Source organism: Nesoenas mayeri, assembly GCF_963082525.1.
Source record: "Nesoenas mayeri genome assembly, chromosome: Z".
Classification (NCBI taxonomy): domain Eukaryota; kingdom Metazoa; phylum Chordata; class Aves; order Columbiformes; family Columbidae; genus Nesoenas; species Nesoenas mayeri.
In genome coordinates, this window is record NC_137542.1 from 29,509,717 (window position 1) to 29,532,591 (window position 22,875).

Here is a 22,875-nt window from a genome sequence, read left to right on the forward strand (position 1 = left end):
GAAGAAGCAGTTTCTTCAGTTTCAGCAGTGGGGAACAGTAGAAGCATTTGGCAGTGTTTACATGATAGCATTTGTCTGCTTTGAATTAATAGAACTCAAAATTCAGTCAAACACATTTTACTGATGATAAAAAGCAAAGCCGATCCAAATGTGAGGTGATGAGCAGAGAAGACAACATCACCAGGCTGCAGAGCTTTTTAAGTTATCTAAGTTGTTCCAATTAATGCATGAAGGCTTAATTATGTTGTTAAATAACTGTGGCAGACTTTCAGTATAGACCAGATTTTTATTCCTACCTCTTTTCTCATAATAAAAGGGAAAGAATTATATGGATCCCCCAAAACACCTTTTTTGGCACCAAGCTCGTTAGATGTACACTGAAGAAGATGTTGGAGCATGCCAGCATGCAGTTGGGGTGAATACCCAAGCCTCTTCAGTTCCCTTAGTTCAGTATCCTGTTTATTGTATCTGGTTACCTGAGAGACTGATCCCAGTGAAGATTTATCTCGTGTACATCTGCTGATTAGGGAGAGTCTAAGACTGTGCTTTAGCAAGAGCACCACATCTGAAGAGCAGACATTAATCTGTATGAGCTGGCTACATTGAATTATAGTTAAAAATAGATAACACTGACATTTTATGACTAATGCCCGAACCTATTCTGTATTACAGCTGACAAACCAACCTCAGTTTTGTAGTATCTCTTTTCATAGAGGAAGGAGCCTTATAAAAGCAAAGATATTTTTGTTCTCTATTGCTGCAATAATGGAACTGCCCCTGAAAGCTGCTTACTTAGGAGCTCGTTTACAAACAGTTCAAATGCCCATGCTTTGAAGACAATAATGTCCTACAAATCTGGGAGGGTGGGGGTAGGAAACCTACCCAGAGCTACAGCTTTAATACTACTGTACTCTGATTTCACATCTGTCAGGTTCCTTAATAGGCTCGTTCTCTCTGTGAGTTTTTTATTTCAAAATATTAATGATGTAAGCAGTTGAGCTGCTGCTGATTTCTGTTTTTCAGGAGGGGTAAGCTTGAGTAAAGGTATTTTGGAGGAGGTTGAGCTGCTGCAGTTTAACACCATTAAGGTCTAAGAATAAGAACAGGTCAAAGAAACAAGTATGTTCTTGGTGTGGTACACCACTTAACTCTTTACCAATATTAATACCTTTCTGCTTGAATTCATTTCAGCATTGACAGCCTGGCAAAGTTATGAGGCTACTAAGCTTTTCCTTTTTTTTTTTTTTTCCTTTTTTTTTTTTTGTTTCCCAGGCTTCACTCTTTTAACAGATTACTGCCCTGTGAATTGCTTGATTCCTTTTCAAAATTCAGAGTGCCAAGCTGCATATGCACAATAAATCTGTGTATGCACAATGGAAAGCAGTGGGGGTCTCAGCAGTGTAAACAGAGTGGTGTCTACTTAACACTAACCTGTTCTGCTTAGATGTTAATTACAGATTTCTGCACATTATTTTTCTGAAATCATTTACTTGCGTAACTTGTGCACAATTTGTGTAAATGATGTTGTTGCCTGACAGTTATAAAACCTCCATGCTTTGGCACTGGTTCCACCCACCCCACCTCTTTGCAATTTATCCTTAAATTTCCTTGTGTTCAATGGAATCTGACTTTTACAAGTCATTCTTGAAAATTTTGATGCATTTTGGTGCCATGGTGTTCCTCAGGTCTCTGCACTAGACTGACCTGTTCAAAGCTGACTTCTGGTAATGAACCTGGACATCTGCACATTTACTTCAGTTTGCACAAACTTCTTTTGTTAATGCTTAAGAATGTTCCATGCAGACCTGACATTTGAGGGGTGTAAATTTGTTACTATCTTAAAATAACCAACAGAGCTTTATACCACTTTAAGTGCACATTCAAGTTAAAGTGATTTCATGTAAACAGCCACTATTTTGGGTGGGCAGAGGGCTGGGCTGTTGGGGTTTTCTTATGTTTGTATGGAAGATTGCTCAGTGACAGGGCAGCCAATATTTTAAATATGAGAAAGGTAAGATCATTTCACATTTCACTCAACTGGATTTTGGTCTGATGATTTTTAGTCCTGCTGCGCTAACTTGGCTACACATGGTATATACTCACTTTTGAACTGGGCTGTGGGAAGACTTCTTCACAAAGACTTTTACCACTGGAGTCATGCACTGGGAACAGTGGTTGTTACACTTTCCATAAAATTCTAATTAATTTGAAGTTTACAACTAGCCATTTTTATCTTACAGAAGTAGATGTCTAACTTAAACTCTCATCAATTTAATGGATTAAAAAACAAAGTAACCTTTTAGGCTGTAAGAACAAAATCAACGCTAGCAACAGAAGCATTAGAGAAGAAACGTTTAGTGATTCAAAAGTTGTGCTCAGAAGTGTCAAAGATCTTTGCTACATAATTGCACATTTCATTATCTGAAGTTGAAACTGTCTTGCTGGGAATCCTCATTAATCTTGGGCTTTGTTAACTTATTCTTAGTTTTCTGCCTTAAAAGGATATTCATTCCACCTGACACAAAATTACCTTCTATTGTTAGTGAGGCTCAGTGTGTTGTCTACTGAGAAGCTGGCAGAGAAAGATTAAAATGAAAAAGTGGATTCATGCGCAGTTTTCTGAAAACAAAAAACTTGATGTGGAAAAGCTAACTACTTTGATTCAGGTTTTGCCGTGTCAGGGAAGAAAGAAAATTGGCCCCAGTATCTTCTGATCATGAACTGAGAAAAGGAGTTCATTCCAAATTAATGAAAGCAAGACTAACCAAAATGATGTTCATAATATATAATAAACACAATGTATTAGATTTTACTGAGGAGAAAAGAAAATTCAGATTAATTATTGTTTGGGATGAGCACACAGGAGAATATTCATAGCATTTTGGCTTCCACAAAATCAGTTTAAGACATGGAAATTCTCACATTTAAAAAATAATCAAATTACGCGGGCAGATGCCCCAAATTAACATTCACATGTGCTCCAAATTCTGAATTCTTAGTTGAACAAATAAAGCTCTTGCAGATTACAAAATTACAACTATCTAAAGTTGTTTGTAATTGTTACTAACCAATCACACTCCTACAGATCATCTGAAAGTGTGAAAAGAAATATCTGAGTTGCCTGAGACTTGTATAGAATACAGTCATGTGGAAGGAAGGAAAATGCTTGAAGAGTGCTAAAAATCTCCCTACAGAAAACCTGTGATGCATGCAGTCATATCCCTGAAAACCATGTTTTACTTTGTGCTGAGGGGCTCCTCTTTGGAGTAAAAACCCTTTTTTGCATTCAACATAGGTTCTAAATTGCAAAGATAAGTGATGCTGATGACTTTGCCCACTTGAGTCAATAAACAACAAAGTAGGCACTGTGCTGCTGAAGGCAGCAATTTGAATTCCATAGATATCTCTGCTTTTCTGCGAGCTATCTGTTTATATCACTGGCAAACATCTCAAAAATAACTAATGCAATTTCAGGGTTTGTTTTGGTTTGTGTTAATTTGCTCTGTTTTCCTTACCAGGATTAGTCATTAATCTTGAATGGCTACTTGGCAGGGTAAAGGTGCAGAATAACCACCAAAAAAAAGGGTGCAGTGGAGTGAAGAGGAGGTCACCTGGCCAACCAACCAAATCCTGAACTGCCTCTTGAGACGGCAGTGAGGCAGCAGGTGCCGGCAAGGTACAGCAGCAACCAAACCTGCTTTTTGCTAGGCTCTATACCATAACTATAAGAACATAAATACTTTGTTCTGAAGCAGTAATCCTTTAATCACTGGGCCAGATTAAGGATGGTCCTATGCCAAGCTGTAGTGTTCTCTTTGCAAGGTGATTAACTACCAGTAAGGAAGGTTCTGTCTCACTGCTTTGGTACTGGGGGAGTGTCGTCCCATTTTAAGTCTGTTACTTTTTTCTGAGGTCCAAGTCCACCTCACAGGAAGGACTTGTACCACAGCCAGTCGGAGATGCATAATGTGATGTGGTTTCACCGTGATCATTGAAGACTTCAGCTTTGGGGCTTCTTTAAAACTTAATGCCTTGTCTATGCAAACAAAAGATCTGCCCTTCTAGTGGCAAGTGACCTGTAGAGTTTCCAGGTCCCTGTAACCTGGGCCTAACTTTCTGTCTCTTGACTGCATTGCATTTGCAATCTGTTTTGTGGCTTAGCCCCAGAACCATTCCTGAAGCAAGCTGGTTTTCAAAGTTAACAGCCTTCTGATTTTTTGAATATGAAGATAAACGTAATTGAGCTCAACTAACTCCTCTGAATTCTTTCAGCCAGAGAACAAGTTTTGGGATGAAGTTATTCTTGGTATGCAAGAGTTTAAAATAGCTGTATTGGGTGTATATGGCAAGGTGCTGGCAACAGGAAGGCTGTAGAGCAGCGTCTATCAGAAGAAGCCAGTGGCTGCCCCCATGTTGGACACACCAAGGCCCAATGGGTCCCCTGCAGGATATGGCTGAGCCCATCACCCAAGCTGGTAGCACCTCTGGAAAGCATGTTAGAGAAAGGGTACAAAATGCTGCACAGCAGCTGTGAGAAAGGAGACAGAAAAACATGAGCAAAACAGCCCTGCAGACACGAACTTCACTGGAGAGGAGGGGAAGAAGATGCTTCAGGTGAGGGAGCAGAGTGTCCCCTGCAGCTCTTGGAGAAGACCATGGTGGAGCACATTTTCCCCTTGCAGCCCATGGAGAGACCACACTGGATCCGGCTTGTGGCAAGGACTGCAGCCTGTGGAGAGGAACCCATGCAGGAGTAGGTTTTCTATCAGGACTGGTGACCCCATGGAGGACCCATGCTGGAGCAGTCTGTACCTGACGGACTGCACCCCATGGAAGTGACCCACACTGGAGCAGTTAATGAAGAACAGCAGCCCATGCTGGAGCAGGAGAAAAGTATGCAGGGCAAGGAGCAGCAGAGATGTTATTGTTAGAGGATAGACAGCCTTAGCTTATTGAATTATTTGGTGTACAGCTTTTTGTAGAACTTGTTTAGAAACTGCTAACATAGAACGTGCTTAGCATGAGTAAGTTTGCCTAGCCTAACTTTGGCAAGCCATGAACCTTTGGAGCATTCTACTTTGTAAAGTGAAAAAAGGCCTGAGAATCTTCAAGCTACAAGATAAGGGGAGCTGCATCCCTGGAGATAAGTAAAGGAGCAGAACTGCACCTAACAGAAGACAAAATGGGAGAATGTTCTGGCTATTGTCAAGAACTTATTTTCTTCAGCCACAGGTGCAAAATAGCAACTGAAAGTCAGAGCTTTAATTGACTGCCCACCTTACAAAAATGAGGAGATCCAATGAAGAACAGAGAGGCCCCAGACTCTAATTTTGCAATTAGCCCACAGTGATGCACAGAGTATTGAGGGGGTTGCTTTGATTGTGGGGGTATGATTGTTTTAAGTTTTTTCCTGCTGAGTGTCCCTCTTTGGGAGGCACCCAGCTCAAGCTGCTTTACGCTGTAGCTTGTGAATAAATTACTTATTTTAAAAGAATTTCTGGAATCCATGCCTGAGTCTCTGCTATGGGAAACCTAGGGAAAAGAAACTTCTCTAAATTATGAACTGACTACAGCCTCCATTCCCCTGCTCCCTGCAACGCTCTGGGGAGGGGGTGGAGGATGTAGACAATTCAGGAGTGAAATTAACCCTGGGAAAAAGAGGGGAGCAAGTAGAAGGGGGTTTCGGATTTGTCTTTGTTTGTCACCATCCTCCTCTGTTTTTAATTGGCAAGAAATAATTCTTCCTCCCTGCCTTTATCTCAACTGATGCACTTTCTCATAGTACTTCTTTACCCTTTTCTGTTGAGAAGGGGAACTGGGAGAGCAGCTGGATGGGCATCTGGCAGCCAGGTGAGGTTAACCCACTACAACAGCATACGGATTTATTCTATTCTACTTAACAACCTCGTGTATTATTTTTTTTTTCCCCCCTTGGCTAGGATAATTTTGTATGTAATTGAAAATGATGCAATTATATGAAAATCAAAGTTCATGACACAGAGACCAGCAGGTGATTGACAGCTTTCACTCTCCCAAGTCAGGTGTCACTTCAGAGCTCTAAAGCATTGTTGCTGATTTCTTAACCCATGTTGTACCCAAGGAACAGGTCTTCTTTTTCTAGGCTTTTTCTTTTTGTAGTGAAGCTTTCAACCTATGCCAATTTTCTGGTGATATTTGTTTCTCAGTGCAAAAAACATGCCATGTTTTGACTTAGCTCCTGATTATTTCTCCATTTTAATGATTTTAAAATCAGAAATCATGAGACTAAAGGCTAGGGGATGTAATGAATTCTAGGTAGGTCTGCGTAAGGGAAGGTCTTTGTGATTTTCTAGTGGTTAGATAAAGCACGTACAATATAAATGGCAGTGAATCCCAGCCTTAAAATAACATTCTCTTTACACAAACAGCAAAACCAGAGAGTTCTTATTAAAATAAGCATGCTAGAGCTAGACAGAACACTCTCGCTGGAGTATATCTGCAAACCTGAGACAAACCTGTGACTGCAGTGGGGTCAGTGTGCTCTGCCAAGACTCCTACTAGGAGCTCCTACCTGCAGCTGCAACACAGCTGCATCAGCAGCTTGTTTATTTGCCATAAGGTGTTCTAACCTTCAGCCCCATAACACATCAGGTTGGCTTCCTCCCTCCTCCCCCGCAGGACATGTTCCTTTGTTTGCTAATGAAGAAAGGTATACAGTGTGAAACTGGAATGGGGACAAAACAGGGCTGAGTACTCAGAGCATGCTCTGTGTTGGTCTTGCACCTTATGAATCTGTAATGAACATAGTGATCTAATCAAACAGTAGGTGATTTCAAGTGTCTCTTTCAAAGGTGAAGCTGGAAAAGATGTTATTAGGCTAAAATAGTGCCATTATACATGACAAAATTTTAGTAGTGTCATCTCCCCTTCTATTAAAAAAAAAAAAAAAAAGAATATAATATTTTTATTCTTTAAAATATAACTCTTTCAACTCATTAGAGCTAATGCTACGAGTGGTGACCTGAAATCCTTGCATTAATTCAGTAGTTCAAAATCTGTCTAGCTAGAATAGAGGCTGCTAATAAGATTGACAGGAGTCGATGTAGGCTATCTTTCTGTGACTGAAGCCTGTTATTCGAGTTTTGCCAGAAGAGGATGTGTTTATATAGCAGAGCCCGTTTGCTTTTGTATCTACCTATCAAGTAAGTTAAAGCAGCTGAAACTACCACCAAAAACTCTGAAGTCTCTCCTTGTGACGGAGTCCTTGTGACAATCTGGCCTCCTTTTCCATCAGAAGCTCTGCGAAGGAATAGGATTTGATGGTGGTTGCTAGTGACTGTAGAGGACTAAGCTTGATTCCACAGCAAGTGTCACGCAATCTCACACACAGCACACAGAAAGGCACAGTCTAATGTTGGATGATTCCGACCCTGAACGAGATGGACCTAGTCAGAGGTCTTATCACAAAAGAAGTATCTACTTGATTACACTAAACTGCCAAAACGCTAAAGAATGAAGAGGAAAGAGTGTCTGAGTAGAAATCAACTTCAGCAGAATTTTATTACAGTGTTTTTCCACTGCTGCAGACACAAATGTTGTTCCTTGTTGCCCTGCTGTTGCTGTATTAGATGAGCCTGAATTGCTCCCCTGTTATACCTGTTTGGAAATCAGAAATGCTGCAGCACAGATATTTAGACTATTTAAAGCCGTTTGGCAATTTGATACACACTACCCAGGATAAAGTTAGATTCAGAGGGTGGTTGAATCAGGCTTTTCAAACTGCAAGGAGAAATTAATGTACCTTCGTTGTTCTCCCAATGTTCAATACCACTTGAATTTGAAACTCAGGAAACAATGCAAAGAATAACATCTTAGTTGTTTCACTCCTTGTAAGAGATTTGTTGGTTAGTTAGAATCTATTAATGTTTTAGTATGTCCCAATTAAAAGAAAAAATAGTCCTTGCAGTCTCCCAAATCCAGCTAATTTGTGAGTCTTTGTAATGGCACTTTTCTCCATGCTGTATGTCCTATTGTTTATGCCAAGAATGCACATTAAGCTGAGACACAGGAGTATGTTTTAAATATTAGTATAACAATTGCTACCTATAATAATTGTTACCTGTTATTTGTAACTACCCATTATTAAAAAAAAAAAAAAAAGGCATCTGTTACAGCTTTTATTCAGTCTTGACTTGATCGCTGGATGTCTTTGTGGTCAGAATGATAAGTTATGTCCCACTATCTCTCTTATTCAGAAAATGCAAGATTCTCTTATGGCTAGCCTTTGATGTCTGTAGTATGTCATTAGGCACCAGACAGTTTGAATAACAGTGATAAAATTGTAATTTAAAGAACGTACACACTACTTATTTCATTAATTTTCCTACTTGGGAGAAAAAAAAATATATATGTATATATATATATATATATATATAGCTATTTCTTTTGTGTTTGGACGTTACATGGGGAAAGTAGATCCAAGAACAGTCATGAAGTACTTGTACTACTGCTGACTATATAACAATGAGCCATGTGTTTGTCTCTCCTCATCCCAGCTGAGGAAGCAACTACAAATACTAAATAACTGTTTTAGTTGGCAGATTGTATATAGTAAAATTCATAATTTTTTTTTTCACTCAGTGGCAGAAATCTTCTTTGTGCCCTGGTCTCTTTTCACAGCTCACTGGTTAATGTATTGCATAGAGACTAAGAAGCTTTCTTCTCTTTTATAAGTCACTGTGTACAGTGTGGAAAGTAGTTTTACCTGTTTTCTCATTGGTAACTCTAGTTATAATAACTGTCTCCTGTAAAGCACATTGATATGTACTGTGGAAGTGAATTATAAAACCAACTGTTTCAGCTACTTGTATCAATGATTGCTACCTGTTTAACACTTTAATCCACCAGTAGGTTTCCTTTATTCTGTGTGTTCCTTCCCTTGATGTCTCCTTTGGGGTCTGTTTTTCTGACTGGCTAGTATTCACACACAATGAGATTCTCCCAAGTGAGTTTCTAATCTGACTTCTTCAGGGATTGCATTCCATATAGTTTTGACCAAACAAAGTCTGTATTGATTAGGTTTGTCACTTCTATTTTTGAATTAGTGGGTAATTAAGTACATGGTGTGCTAATGTTTAAATTGAACATAGGTCCAAACAAGCCCTCATCCAGATAACACCTCCTTTGAGTTAATTTATTCAGCTCTTGCCTTATGGGTTCACTGTACATATATATGACTTCTCAATGTCAATTGTGTTATATAGGTATGCATTTCCTACTGACAGCTTGAAAATTATAAGCAGATTGAAACCTTGTGTATAATACTTTTTCACTTAAAAATACAGCATCATGCATATACCAGAAGTAATAATTGTACTCATAAGACATGGATTATTGCAAATGCATATTGGATTAAGTCCTTCACTACTCAGAACAGCACCAGCTATGGAAAAGGTGCATGAAGGAGATAGTGAAAGGTATGTTCGTTAAAGAGTGGGACAGGTGTTCATAACCTTCTCCTAGTTTAACTTGTACATAGCCTTTAGAGACACTAGCTCTGCCACCAGAAGTGTATGGAATTACACTGCCTTGAGAGTATATTATACAGGAGTTGGCAAGTTTGAACACTTTATGCTTCCATTTCATTTCTATGTGTCTGTTTCCCAGCATTCTGCCCTATATTATTGAAAACATGAGTTTATTGATGCAAAGTCTTAATATATTTTGTTAAATTCTCATTTGCTTCTCAAAACCTGGATATGTAATTAACTTCAATGTTAATTGAAGCAAAATAGACAAGGGATGTAGAATCATCTTTGCAATATTAGTACAAATTACCTGAAAATCTTGCTTTCAGATTAAATGTCTGAACTAAGTACTAGTGCATTAAAATAATGCAGTAAATTCAGTAATAAAAAACGTGTTTTCTAGCAAAATCAGAAATTCAATATTTAGCAGTGTGAAATTTTTATCTCAATTATTTTACTCTGGAATTCCCCAGAGACTTCCACTGGATGAGTATTTTTTGCAAGCTTTCTGGTAGTGTCATCTCAGAGCTAATACACTTCCTTGAGAAAGGACCACAGGTTCTGTGTAAAAAGCTCTGTTATTTGCAGTCCAAGTCGAGATTAGGGAAGGGAATAAATTATGATAGTGTTAACACCTTCAATGAGAACAGTCCTAGAAAACATCTGTAGCTGAAACAGGCTCTGGTGTCCTTGGTGTAAATCATGAAGTCAAACTTTTCATATTGGTCCATGCTAGTGTCATACAGAACTGTCTTTGTAGTCAAGTTAAAGGCAGGTGCAAGACAAGACTTTCTGTGATACGCAGCATTTTCAGTGAATCTGTGACATTCTGACGGAGTTGATCACCTTCAGCTTCCTGAGGAAGGTACCTCATGCTTAGTAGCTGTTCCTTAAACACTTTCAAGAACTTTAGTATCACTGTCATTGGGACTTACGATCTGGAAGACATCAGTCAATAATCTATAATTTAATTAATTTATATATATATATGTGTGTGTATATATAAAATTTATATAAACATATAAAATAGTATGTGTGCACATGCCTGCCTTCTGTATAGACAGAGTGTGGCTCAAGCCACGTGGTCTTCTCCACACATTTTAAACTTTTATCCTGTCTTCCATTGTTTGCATGCTTAGTGACAGGGGAAGCATACCCAAACTAAAACAATCTACATGATATAGCACAGTTATCCTCTCATATACAGCATTTTTTTTTTGTCCAGCTATAGGAATTAGTAGAGGTGAAACAAATGGCAGTTCCTTTGCATGCAGAGAGGCTTTCAGCAAGTTACACATAGAGGAAGCAGCAGAGCACTGTGCTAGTTGCAGCTGTGCTCCCTGTCAGCTCAGACTCTCTTCTTTACTTGTCACATTTATCAACAAGCTTAACACAGACAACCTGTAAACTCAAACCTTGTGCAGCTTGTGCATCCAGCTCTTTCTCCCTGTGGAGCTGCAGGTGGCTGGGAACTTTTCCTTGTGGCCCAGAGGCCTTGAAGACTATCTCATTATGTCCTTTTCTCATGGAACAGGACTGGATAACCAGTATCTACCTGGCTAACCAGCTCTCTCACCTGTAGAGGCTGGATGTTTGCAAGTTCCTTGGGTCATTGCTTCAGTTTATAATATCTGAGAAAATATGCTTTCACCAGTTGAAGGAGAAACTGGTAGTAATATCAATAACGTAGCCTGAACTTATATGAAAACTCTTTTTTTTTTCCACTTTCCCTCTACAGGCTCCAAAGGCTCTGACTCCATCCTCTTTCACAAATGGTCTCACAGAGGTGGACCACAGCAAATCAAATGTTCAGGTGAGATGAACTTCCCTTCTGTGCTATTTTAAAAACAGGTAATCTTTCACAGTTCCTTGTGTTTCCTACTTCTGACAGCAGGTGGAACTCCGAAGGGAGGAACAGTACAAAACAGCATTCAAAACCTGGAGAAAGGATTGATGCGAGATGTGAGAATTATGTTGTTTTAAATGTCACTTTTGCGTTACCTGGCTTTGAAAACAAAGTAGCTCAACAGTCCACAAAAATGGAGAAATATTGCATTTAAATAACGATGCTTTTCAAACATCTAAGCAATTCCTTTTTCTTCCAGAATAGGAATTACAAAATACACTAGAACATAAATAAAAAGACCTGATCTGTAAAGATTAATTTGCATATAAACAAATATCTTAGAAAATAATAATAATGCCGAACTCTCGTGCATCTTTAAAGAAGTGTGAGCTTTGGCAAAGAAGCAAGCAGTCTTTTAATTATCGATGTATCTTCATAATAAAAGGAGGGTAAGAGAAAGAGCAGGTGAATGCACCTCCCAAATCAAACTGATCCTACAACCCCGTGATTAAATGTCATTAAGCCTACAAAAAGAACCCCAAAACATAAACAAAATAAAATAATAATAATAATAATAATAATAATAATAATAATAAAAACAAAAGCAAAAACAAACCAACAACAACGAAAAACAAAACAAACCAACCAAACAAAAACCCCAAACCAAACAAAAAACCAAACAAATGACATTGCTGTGCCACTTCTGTAGTGCTGCTTCAGGATTTCCTTCCCATGGTCAAACTTTTAAAATGATACTTTGTTTCTTTCAAGGACAGAAAGTGGCAGCAGATAACAAAAAGATGTTCAGTCAGTGGAAGAACAAAAACAGTTCAGAAAGATCTCAAGAGCAGAGGTGTGTGTGTGGGAGGAGACCTGTCCTCAGTCTATTTTTACAAAAAAATAAATTTTAATTTTTGACTTCAAGTGCTGGAGTTCTCACAGTGCATGTTATATGGTCAGCAGGTGGTCAGATGTAGAAATTAGAGTTCATTTCACCGTGAACTTAGTTGCAATTTACCCAACCGAGCACTCATCATGATTAACATCAGTTCTTGTTCTGGTGTTCAGTATTTGAATCACAATATACAATTGTCACAACTCTGTCTTTTCTGAAAGTAAAGTCAGTTTTTTGAGGAGCTGCAGCTCAAAAAAAAAAAAGGAGGACCAGCCAAAGAGTAAAAGTCTGAAATACAGTTGCATAAACAGTCTTGATATGAAATATTTTCCATGGTAGTTCGATGAATAGACACTTGAAGTACCCATTATAAATACTAGACTTTGTTTTAGGGAACATTGGTAATTTTTTGTTTAAGATAAATTATCTTTTAATTGTGTACTATGCAATAAATGACAATGAGACAAGGTACCAGGTGTGGTTATCACCCTATCATGACCCTCTAATTAAACTGTAATTTAAGTCTCCTACAGCTGAATTATATTTCATTTCCTTTCTGCAGGTTGCTTTATGCAGAAAAGAGATTGCATATTTGTAATGCAATGCTATTTTTATTAATTTCTAATTTGGTGTCAGCTGGAGAAAAAAAAATCGTTTTTCACCCCAAACATATGAATAATGCACTGGAAAAAAAATGATAATTCCTCCTCTGCTTGGACAGAGAATAAAAAGACCCTTTTATAACCAGAATTCAGCTGTTTTTCTGTGCCAGAAAAAAAAAAACCATCAGTGCCACATCTCCAACAAAATGAGAAAAGTTCAGTGCCAAGGCTGATCAAGCCTTCAGATGAGCCTTTTGGGAGAGGTGAAATCCATGACAAGCTGAAGAAGTCTGACATGGATGTGAGGGTGGTTACTGCTTAAAATTATTAGAAGTTCAGCATCTTCAGTAAGCTTAGGAAGTCTTGAAATGTATCTGCTCTCTCAAAAGGCGATTTGGCACTTAGCAGAACACGAGAAAAAACCATCTCCAGATCAAACCTCTTGTGCTGCGCAGTAGCCTAGTAAGGTAATCGCGTAGGTCAGGCTGAGAAACGGGGAGCGGGGCCTTTTCCCTCTTGAGAAAAGCCGCGTTTCTCTCCACGGACACCTCCGCACCGCAACCCCGCGGCAACCCCCGCAGCTGGACCGCCCTGGACCCGCCGGCCGCGGTCCTCGTCCGGCAAGGCTGGGAGGGTTAAGACCTCCGGGAGCGAATGGTATCTCTAGAAACTCTTAAAAAAACAAAAACAAAAACAAAAAACCACCACCACCACCAACAACAACAAAACCAATTAAAAAAGCGTTTTCGCGGAGTGCCCCGGCTGGGAAGCGCACTGCCTCGCGTTACCCCGCACGGCTGACAGCTCCACTTGCGCTGCCACCCCTGTCGTCCCCCAGCTGAGGGCAGCGTGGGGCCGGGGGGGGATGCCCGCCTAGCTCCCACGGGCAGCAGGGCGGGCAGGCCCACGCCCTCCCGAGGCGGCCCTTGGCGAGTGCCGCTGTCAATCAGCGGCGGGCGGACCCGGGCGATGGTGGTTTATAAAGGTGACGGCAGCGGTCCGGGGCAAAGCCGGAGAGTTGTTCTTCGAGGGCTGTGTGGCGCGGGGAGAAAGGTTCCCAGAGTGGGGGTGCTGCGGACCTGTGCCTAGGGGTCACCTGGGCTTGCAGCCTCCAGTGCCACCTTTCGTTGCGCTTTGTCCCGCAGGTCCCGCCGGTGGCAGCATGGTGGATGTGTTCAGTGGGCGGCTTCTGGTCAGCAAGGACGGCCGCAGCGTGGATCCCGAGGAGGCCCTGCAGAATAAGGTCGTGGGCTTGTACTTCTCTGCCGGCTGGTGCTCGCCATGCCGTGATTTCACCCCGGTCCTCTGCGACTTCTACACCGAGCTGCTGGAGGAGACACAGCCTCCCGCCCCCTTCGAAGTCGTCTTCATCTCCTCCGACCACAGCGCCGAGGACATGGCGGGCTACATGCACGCCATGCACGGGGACTGGCTGGCCCTGCCTTTCCACGACCCCTACAAGCAGTGAGTACCGGTGGCGGCGACCCCCGGTCCCTCGTCGGGCTGTCCCGCCCAGGGTTCTCGGGCCGGGGGCGGTGGCGGCCCACGGCGGGCTGCCCCCCCGACAGCGTCTCCGCAGGCACCCCCCTTCCAAAGCACGGAAGAGGGCAGGAGGCGTGAGTGCTGAACAGCAGCGGAATCTAACAGCGAAGTCTCTGATACAAAAGCTCCCGGCGACCGCCACCTGCCCTCTTGATCCGCGCCGTCCCTCCCCATGGGACGCTCTGAAACCCGGCTTACGGCGCCTTCAGTCAGAGGAGCGCCCAGTTCAGCGCCCCGTCAGTCCAGCCCTGCCTTAGTCCTGTTCTTCGGGCAGCGGCCGATACTAGTTGGCTCTCCGTCCGCTGCCACAGAGGTGTACGGCAAACACTAAACTGGCAGCTTACTTTCTTCAGAGAAGTAGCTTGGTTTTAGTCCATTACATCTCTAAGGAATTAAGTGAAGGAAAACTAGTTTTGTGTGTTTAATTTAGGTTTTAAAAGATCTGTGAGGAAGGCTCAATAAAGACCCCAAATATTAATAAGATGACATGAATAGTGAGTCAAAGCCAAGCTAACGGCAAACAGCGATCGAGAGTTTGTTTCTCAGCACGGCAGTAGTTGTTATTAAGGTTGTTCTGGATTGTCTAACTTATTAATGCTCTGGATAAGAGGCAAATGAAGGAGTAGCAAAAACTTATAGCTGAACAACTTAAAGGAGAGCAAAGCAAACTATGAAGAATTTCAGACATGTAGGGGTAAGCTAGGTGAAAAAAAGGTAATAACAGCTGGAGTTCATCTGTGGCAGATGCACATGGTAACTGGAATGTAAAATTCTCGTACTGATAGGTTTCCAAAGAGGCATTCCTGTAGGCAACTTGCTCAGTAAAACAACAAAAGGAAAGGACATGACCATGTGTAAGCAACAGGGTGAAAGATATTACAAAGAACTGTTCTGATGCCATAAGTCAAGGGTGCCAACTCATTTGGACAGCAGTCAAAAATCTGACTTAGTATATATTGAGAAGTATAGATTTGGATTACAGGCGCACAGATAAGACATTTAGGACTACTGAAATGCCTAGAACTGGAGACTTAAAATATGTGTAAATACTGGTAAAGGGATTTTTCTCCCTCTTGATATGTAGCTAGATTATGGAAAATATTGTTGCAGATGTCATAAAAACAAAGGAATTATTGTGACTCTTAACATAGACTGGATAATTAAACTCAAAACAAGATTTGTTCTTCTGAAAGAGAACTCTATTCTTAGTACTTCCAGTAACTTCTCATGTTCATTTAACCCTAGATCCATCCCTGTATGCTACCTGGGATAGAGCTGTGCAGTCTACTAGTTACACACATTACGTGGAGCAGGTTTACTAATCTTGTTTTGTCACTGCACTTTGAAAGCCTCCTGAGCAAACAAGCTGAAGTTGGGAACTAGTTCTTCCTTCCTTGTCTCTTTTCTGGATGTCAGCAGCCAGTTAATGTTATGCTTTTTGAATGACAGTTTCCATTGACTTAAAAATAGATTGAAATAGCAATGCTGTTTTCCATAATTCTCCAAAAGCTCCCCAGGCAGTAATTTTATCTGGTAACTACTAATTCTAATAGAATTCAGGCACATTTTTGGACTGAAATGCAGTACTTGAAGTTCCTGCATCCAGCAAGCTGTTTGGTATAGACCATGGGAATGTGCCTACAGCAGCTTCAGCTTCTGTGGATTAGGGGTCTATTTCTGACTTTGCTCTTGCCCAAGTCATGTGGAAAGCAGGTACAGAGATAGTTTAATAGGCTTTTCTGTGGCAGTCCATAATGCCCTTGAGAATCCCATATAGAAACACTGTCCTGTCATGGGTAGCTGCATGGTGGCTTACTGCAGAACAAAGTGCAGAGCGATATGAAAGCACGAAGATTTTGTTGTGTTTCTTGCATGTAACAAGAAAGAGCAGTGTAGAGATGTTCCGGGTGCTTAGCTTGAATTACCTGGTATTTTGTCTTCATAGATACTGGTGAATCATTGCAGACTTTGAGCAGACAAGTGTTTGTTTGCTAAATGAAACTGTAACTCTGGGTAGATACTAGTTCTAAGTAAAAATAGAATTTTAACATTGACTAATATAAATTAATATAATCATTTAGATATGTGTAAACAATTAATCCTACATTTTAACATAGAAAATATTAAGTCAAGTTGATTGTTCTTTTGTGGACTACATAAAGAAGGCATTTCAGTACCTTCAGTGAAGTTAAAATATGCTAGCTTCACACTTCAGTGTTTAAGACACATAATTGCAGCACAGACCGAAGTATCTTCTACCACCAAAGGAGCCAGTTTCAAATTTGCCATCTAAAACACTTTTCATAAATGGAAGCACGGAGCTTCTTTGAGATAGAAATATCTTCTTTTCTTGGGTTAAGAAATACCCTGCATTCATATTTGTAGTGTATGAAATGTGATGCCTTGCATGCACAAACCTAGAGAAGAGCAAAATTCTGATTTCAGAGCAAGATCTCAAGACTCCCCGACTCCTGACTACTCCGAGGTAGGACTGCACCTTTACTACTTCATGTAATCTGTGGCACCACTAACAGGTCCTGGTGCCTTGACTTTAATTTTCGACAGTTTTAATATTGATTTTTGCTACTTGAGGCACAGGCTTTTGGTCCTTGCGGGGCTGTATGAAGACAATCTAGTAGGAAGTGGAGCACTATGAGGAGAAAAGGAATACAAGAGAGGAAAAGCAGGAGTAGGACAGAACATGTCAACAATAAATGCTAGTAAATGGGGACTGATGTATTAGTTATGATATGCAAAGACAAATTGCTGCTTTTATACTGAACCCTACAGTGAAAGGTGTCATTTTTTTGTGTGGGTGCTCAGCACATGCTAGTAGTTCTTGCAGGCTCTCAGACAGGAATTTACTGAGTCCATGTCATGTACACCTCAGTAAAAATTAGAATCCCAAAGAATTCACAAAAAAAGGAAAATAAAAAGGTTATGCTCATATTTTATATCAGGAAATTTTAGTTACAGGGGTTAATTGGCCCATACAGGGATGTATGGGTGGGGATCAGCAAAGAAGGAAGGCAGAAGGAGAGGTGTGAAAGTATCTGAGCAGTTAAGAACTATTGCTTGTTCTTTGTCTTTTTAGGCTATCTCAGAATCTCAACAGACACTTTCAAATTGAATCCCATCTGTATGATGTGCTCATTTATGTGACTAACACTTAGGAATACAGAAAGTTCACAGCTAAAACAAAATAGACATACAGCTGTGTATTACAGAGTATACTGCTAGAAGCAGATTAGCAAGGTGTCTGTCACTTTCAAGGGAAAGCTGTTAAAATTTAAATATTGTCAGATACTGCATTATACAAGTGTATAAAATGTACCATTTATGTTCCCAATATGAATTTTGCCCTGTGTTGCCTATATCTCAAAACCCTCCTTGTGTATAGATCTTAAACCCTTGTGTGAAAATACTCACCTGTTTTGTGAGCTAGTCCTGGTGCAGCCAAGCACCACCCAGCTCCTGGGTCACTCCCTGGCCCAGTGGGATGGAGGAGAGAATCTAAAGGGTAAAAATGGATATATTGGTGGGCTGAGATAAAGACAGTTTAATGGATAAGGCAAAGGTGAACACACAAGCCAAACAAGATAAATAATTCATTCACTACTTCCCATTGGCAGGCATATGTTTAGCAATTTCCAGGACAGCAAAGCTTCATCATGTGTAGTGGTTGACTGGGGAGACCAGTGCCCTGACTACCAACATTCATCCCTTTCTCCTTTTTTCAACTTTTATTGCAGAGCACAGTGTCATATGGTATGGAATATCCCTGTGCTATGTGAGCACTGTTCAGCAGTAGCTAAAACATGGATGTGTTATCAATGCTTTTTTGGTAACAAATCTAAAAACACAGCACCATGCAAGCTGCTATGGAGGAAATAAACTCCATCTCACCCATTGTCAGTAGGACCTAGTAATATAAAATCTATGCTATAAGGAACTTTCATCCAGCCTTTTCATAAGAATCAAAAGACCTAACATTGCAATGACTTCCAGTATCTCTCAATCTTAATTTTATCATTTTGGTATTTCATGTGCAAAGGAAGGCAGTGCTTTCATGTTCTAACCGGCATGGCCAAGGTCTAATACCTCAAATGATTTGACTATAAGATTCCCTGTGTCTGTACAAAAGTTATTTATTCAGTCTTCTGTATTATTAGAGCCTCCTCTTCTGCTTCATCTGCTTGGGTCTTAGTTTTTTTGGGGGTTTTGTTTTGGTTTGGTTTTTTTTAGTCATTAAGACATTGTATATACCTTTACACTTACCTATGAATAGCTAGGCAACTGGTTTTTAAGAAAGTCATTAGTTACTTCACTGCATTTTACTGTAAGAGAATTTGGATTTTAGCACATGATGTTTCTGTTTATAGTTACTGATTTCATAAATTGTCATTGGAGTTTGTCCCATGGCACATATGCAGTTTGTACAGGTGAGTCACAGGATTTGAGATCCCTATAGGAGAGGATGATCTTAACAGGTTTAAAAAGTGTGTTTTGTAAGCACTTGTGCACACGTACACAGTGATTAAGAAACATTATCTGCAGAACTGTTGCTGAGCCTTCTTCAGGTGTATTCATTTTACAGGTGGTGCACAAATGTAAGCAAAATCTGTGCATGCTTCAGTCTGGTTTGAGGCAAGCAATGTTCAGCTGAGAAGCTGTGTAAACAAGGTGCTGTGATGGAGTGGATAAGCCATATATGCATTCACTTAGGACAGCAAAGTGTTAGTTTCCAGTCTCTGTAGCAAATTACCTTCAGTTTACTACTGTTCTGTCTCTGATTGTTACAACTGTGTTGTACATCTCAAGCTATCTTACTGTCCACTGAACCAGTAAAATACATCTTCCAACCATCTTGTTTGTCACACAAGTGAGATGAGGTGGTAGTCTTTTACATGATTTCCACATGAGCTTTCTTTGGAAAGTTTTTTCTCCCATTTTAGCTGACTTTGGAAAGGTCTGTGTGGATTCTTAGTTGCTTGCTTTATTTCAGAATTCAATGAGAAAGCAAACCTGTTGCTGGACTGTATTGCAGTTGATCCTGTAATATTTCCTGCATTAATGGTCAGCCAACTTAGTTAATGGCAGAGCAGTATCCTTCACCTGTTGATTTTTCTTCTCATAAGGAAAAATACAGAAGGAAATATGTGTTTCAGGAATGCCTTGTCTGGGCCAGTATTTCACTTAAATAAAATTTTCTGCATTTTTAGGATTCTTTTCGAGGAAATAGTAGAGAATGCCTATGTATTAGTGTCCTGTATTTTTTAACAATGTCTGCAATCAAATTCTTTGGCACTTGAGCCTCACACAGCAGATGTTGTTCTTTGTAGTGAGGGTGCTCAGTTACTATATTTCCATTTAGTGTTTACATTTTGTTTTGAGAATTATGTTATTCATATTTTGGAAGATGACTATTCCCTTACTGTTTGTGGTGTCTCTGTCCTCTGGTTCTTCTACATGTGCTTAATTTCTGATCACTTTGATGGAAAGGAATGCAGGGAGGTAGTTTTCCATACAACAGATTATATTTGTTTTGGGGATGTGGTTACTTTTAGCTGAACTATTGCAGTTCACTTAACCTGTTTCTTATACCCCTTCTGAAACATGTAACCTCTTCCTCAAAACCAGTTACATTTTTCTGGAATTTCTTTTGGACTGCAGAACTTGCATCTTAGGTGTAGATTTTATGTTCCTCATTTTTCCTCTTAGATACCGGCATGTCTGTCACCATAGCTTGCATTTGTACCACTAAAATGGTGGAATTTTTGGAGGATGATGTGCTAGAAGATGTTTTCTTTAACTTTTGCCTTCCAAAATAGACATTATGAGTTCATTAGCATCTATACTGTTTCATTCATGGGTCTCTAATGTAAACATCTGGTTCAATTAATAGGTGTGCTGAGGGTGACACATAGATAATGTCACATGGCAGGAGGTAGGTTATAGTTTTCCTACCTTCAGGCTTAGTTTGAAAAGAATGGAGAAACACCCTGGTGTGGTTCTGACTTCATGACCATCAGTCTAAACACATTTCTTTGTCTGCGTATTTGTACTCAACGAATGGTTTTCTTTCTTCTTTGGACATTTAGTGTTAATGAAGGTAGTGTTTTTTTACTATTGTCATGTATTAGGAAAGAAATCATTTTTGGAGTCTCCTGATCAACATAGCAGGAAACTTCAGACATTCTTTATGTGCTTTTCTTTATGAGTTACAGCTGGGCCAATGAAGTGATTCTGGAGCTCCTGGAAACACTTGAGACTCCTACTGTTGAGTAGTTCTCTCAACAACTGATTTTTGCTGGATGTCCGTTGTAATGTCTACTGAGCTCGGAGCTCATTGACTGTCTTTTAATTACCTCTGCTGTGAATTAATAAAAAAGTTGTTGTCAGTGCTGGTGACGAAGTCCTAGTCTCAAAATTGGCTATTCTGGCTTATTTGTGTCCTGAATTTTACTTTTTCATTTGCACTAGAAACATCACCTTTCCAATTGAGGTGAATTTAGAAGATAAAATCTTTCTATAAAGATAGACCCATGTGCCTTGCTCTTTTTCCCTCCTTTATCTTGTAACAAACAAACCATGTCATAGCTGTAAACTGTTTTCCCTGGAAATGTTATTCATCTTGCAATTTCTGTTGCCTGTGTCATGCCTAGCTGACATGGATTACTATGTGGTGTTTTTTGATTCTCTCTCCTGCTTTTGCATATTCCTTTTGTTCGTGTCTTACTTGTCTCTTTTAACTCACTTGTATAAACAATGTATTCTATTTTATGATTTTGTGTGGCTGATAGCCTGCTTTTTGTGCACTATCATCTCTGTGGTTTGTAATTAGTAGTCATGCCTTCTTATTTGTTGTGTGCCAGGGTCAGCAAGTACTTTAGTTTCTCCTTGAATGTTGTGTGTCCTCTAGGTTTTCACCTCCCAAATGTTATTTTCATTTCCAGCATTAATAATACATGTATTAATTTTCCATATATTTTGACTTTGATACCTTTAAGCTTTCATCTTTCGGAGTGTTTTTAGTAATTTTCCCTGGGTTACTTACTCATCAATTGTTTGAATAGATCCTGGGTTTGTACATGGAACATCACTGTTTGTATGGCTTTTAAATTTAACTGTATTTTAACAATGTTTTGTTATAAACAGCAGGCTATTTAACACTGAGTTATTTGTAACCTATTTGGATTTTTCCATCTTCTAACATAGAGAAATGGTGACTATTGTCTGTGTGATGGACAGAGGAGAAGTTGACATCTTATTCTTGGACAGCTTAGATGGGTGACCCTTGTTATCAATATTTTGATTCCTTACTTTTCTGGATGTAGGTGGTCTATTTCACTTAGGAAGTTTAAGGCATTTCTGCAATTTTTTTCTGTTTACACTAAAGGGTTGTACATTGTGTTTTAGTGGAGACTAGAGGAAGTTGCTCTGTGGGATGGGCACACTTGAACGCCATCTTCGTACAGGAGTAAAAGTCTGATGCTAGTTTAAGTGGGATCCTCCTCCTATCCAATAAAAAGGGACCAGGAGACATCAGTTTCTGGCTAGTGAAAACAAGGTGGAGGGGAGACCAGATCAGTTACAGCCAGGGTACTGCAGCACTCCCCAAGCTGAGCTGCACCATGTGAACTCCCAGCTGCAGCGTTGTTCATCTCCCTGTTCCACCCCGTGCTCTGCCCAGGCACTCATCACTTCTGCTTGCTCATGCATCCCAACCAGAGTACCCTTCCTAAGAGGCTAGGGGTTTTCTTAAAACGCCCCCTAACGGTGTGTTTTACTTTAATTTTTTTTTCTCCTCAGTGATCTGAAGAAGAAATACAACATAACAGCAATTCCTAAACTGGTGATTGTGAAACAAACTGGAGAAGTCATTACTGACAAGGGAAGAAAACAGATCAGAGACAAAGGGCTATCCTGTTTTCGGAACTGGCTTGAGGGTGCAGATATCTTTCAGAATTTTTCTAGCTAAAAAGTTGGCAGATGAAAGCAAGACAAGGCATAATGGAAAACTCTGTATTTTGCCTTGTCCAGAACAAGAACAGTAAGGCTTATTTATCTTTACTTGTAAACAAATTTTGTTTTCAACTTGAATATTAGCTGTTTCGATAGGTCATAAACTGCAATTATTGTTTTATTTGTATTGCTCTATGTACTATATTCAGTATGAACCAAATCATTCCTCATAATACTGAAGAACTTCAGGAGGATAGACTGTTTTAAACTTTAATAATGGAGAACTGTGAAATCTATGCAAACACTTACTTTGCAAAATCTGTACAGTAAAAAACATATATATGCACAAACCTATTTTTCTTGAAGACAATTTTTCTGTGATTAGCACATATTTTATTAAGAAAGGAAAATTATTTGCTTTAATAAATATTTATGAAGTATATGTGTCTAATGTGTCTTCATTATCTATCTTTGCAAGCTAATCAGAAAATGTTATGACTGTTAAATAGAACACATTTG

At 39.8% G+C, this 22,875-nt stretch overlaps 1 protein-coding gene across 1 annotated transcript; it reads left to right on the forward strand.

Annotated features, from left to right (window-relative positions):
* Positions 1–14,011: 14,011 nt before the first annotated feature.
* NXNL2 (nucleoredoxin like 2) lies at positions 14,012–22,372 on the forward strand (the record flags this gene model as incomplete). The annotated part of the gene is made up of 2 exons (XM_080361948.1): positions 14,012–14,313; positions 22,204–22,372. The coding sequence occupies 2 exons, from the start codon at positions 14,012–14,014 to the stop codon at positions 22,370–22,372; spliced, it is 471 nt and encodes a 156-aa protein (XP_080218074.1).
* Positions 22,373–22,875: the final 503 nt, after the last annotated feature.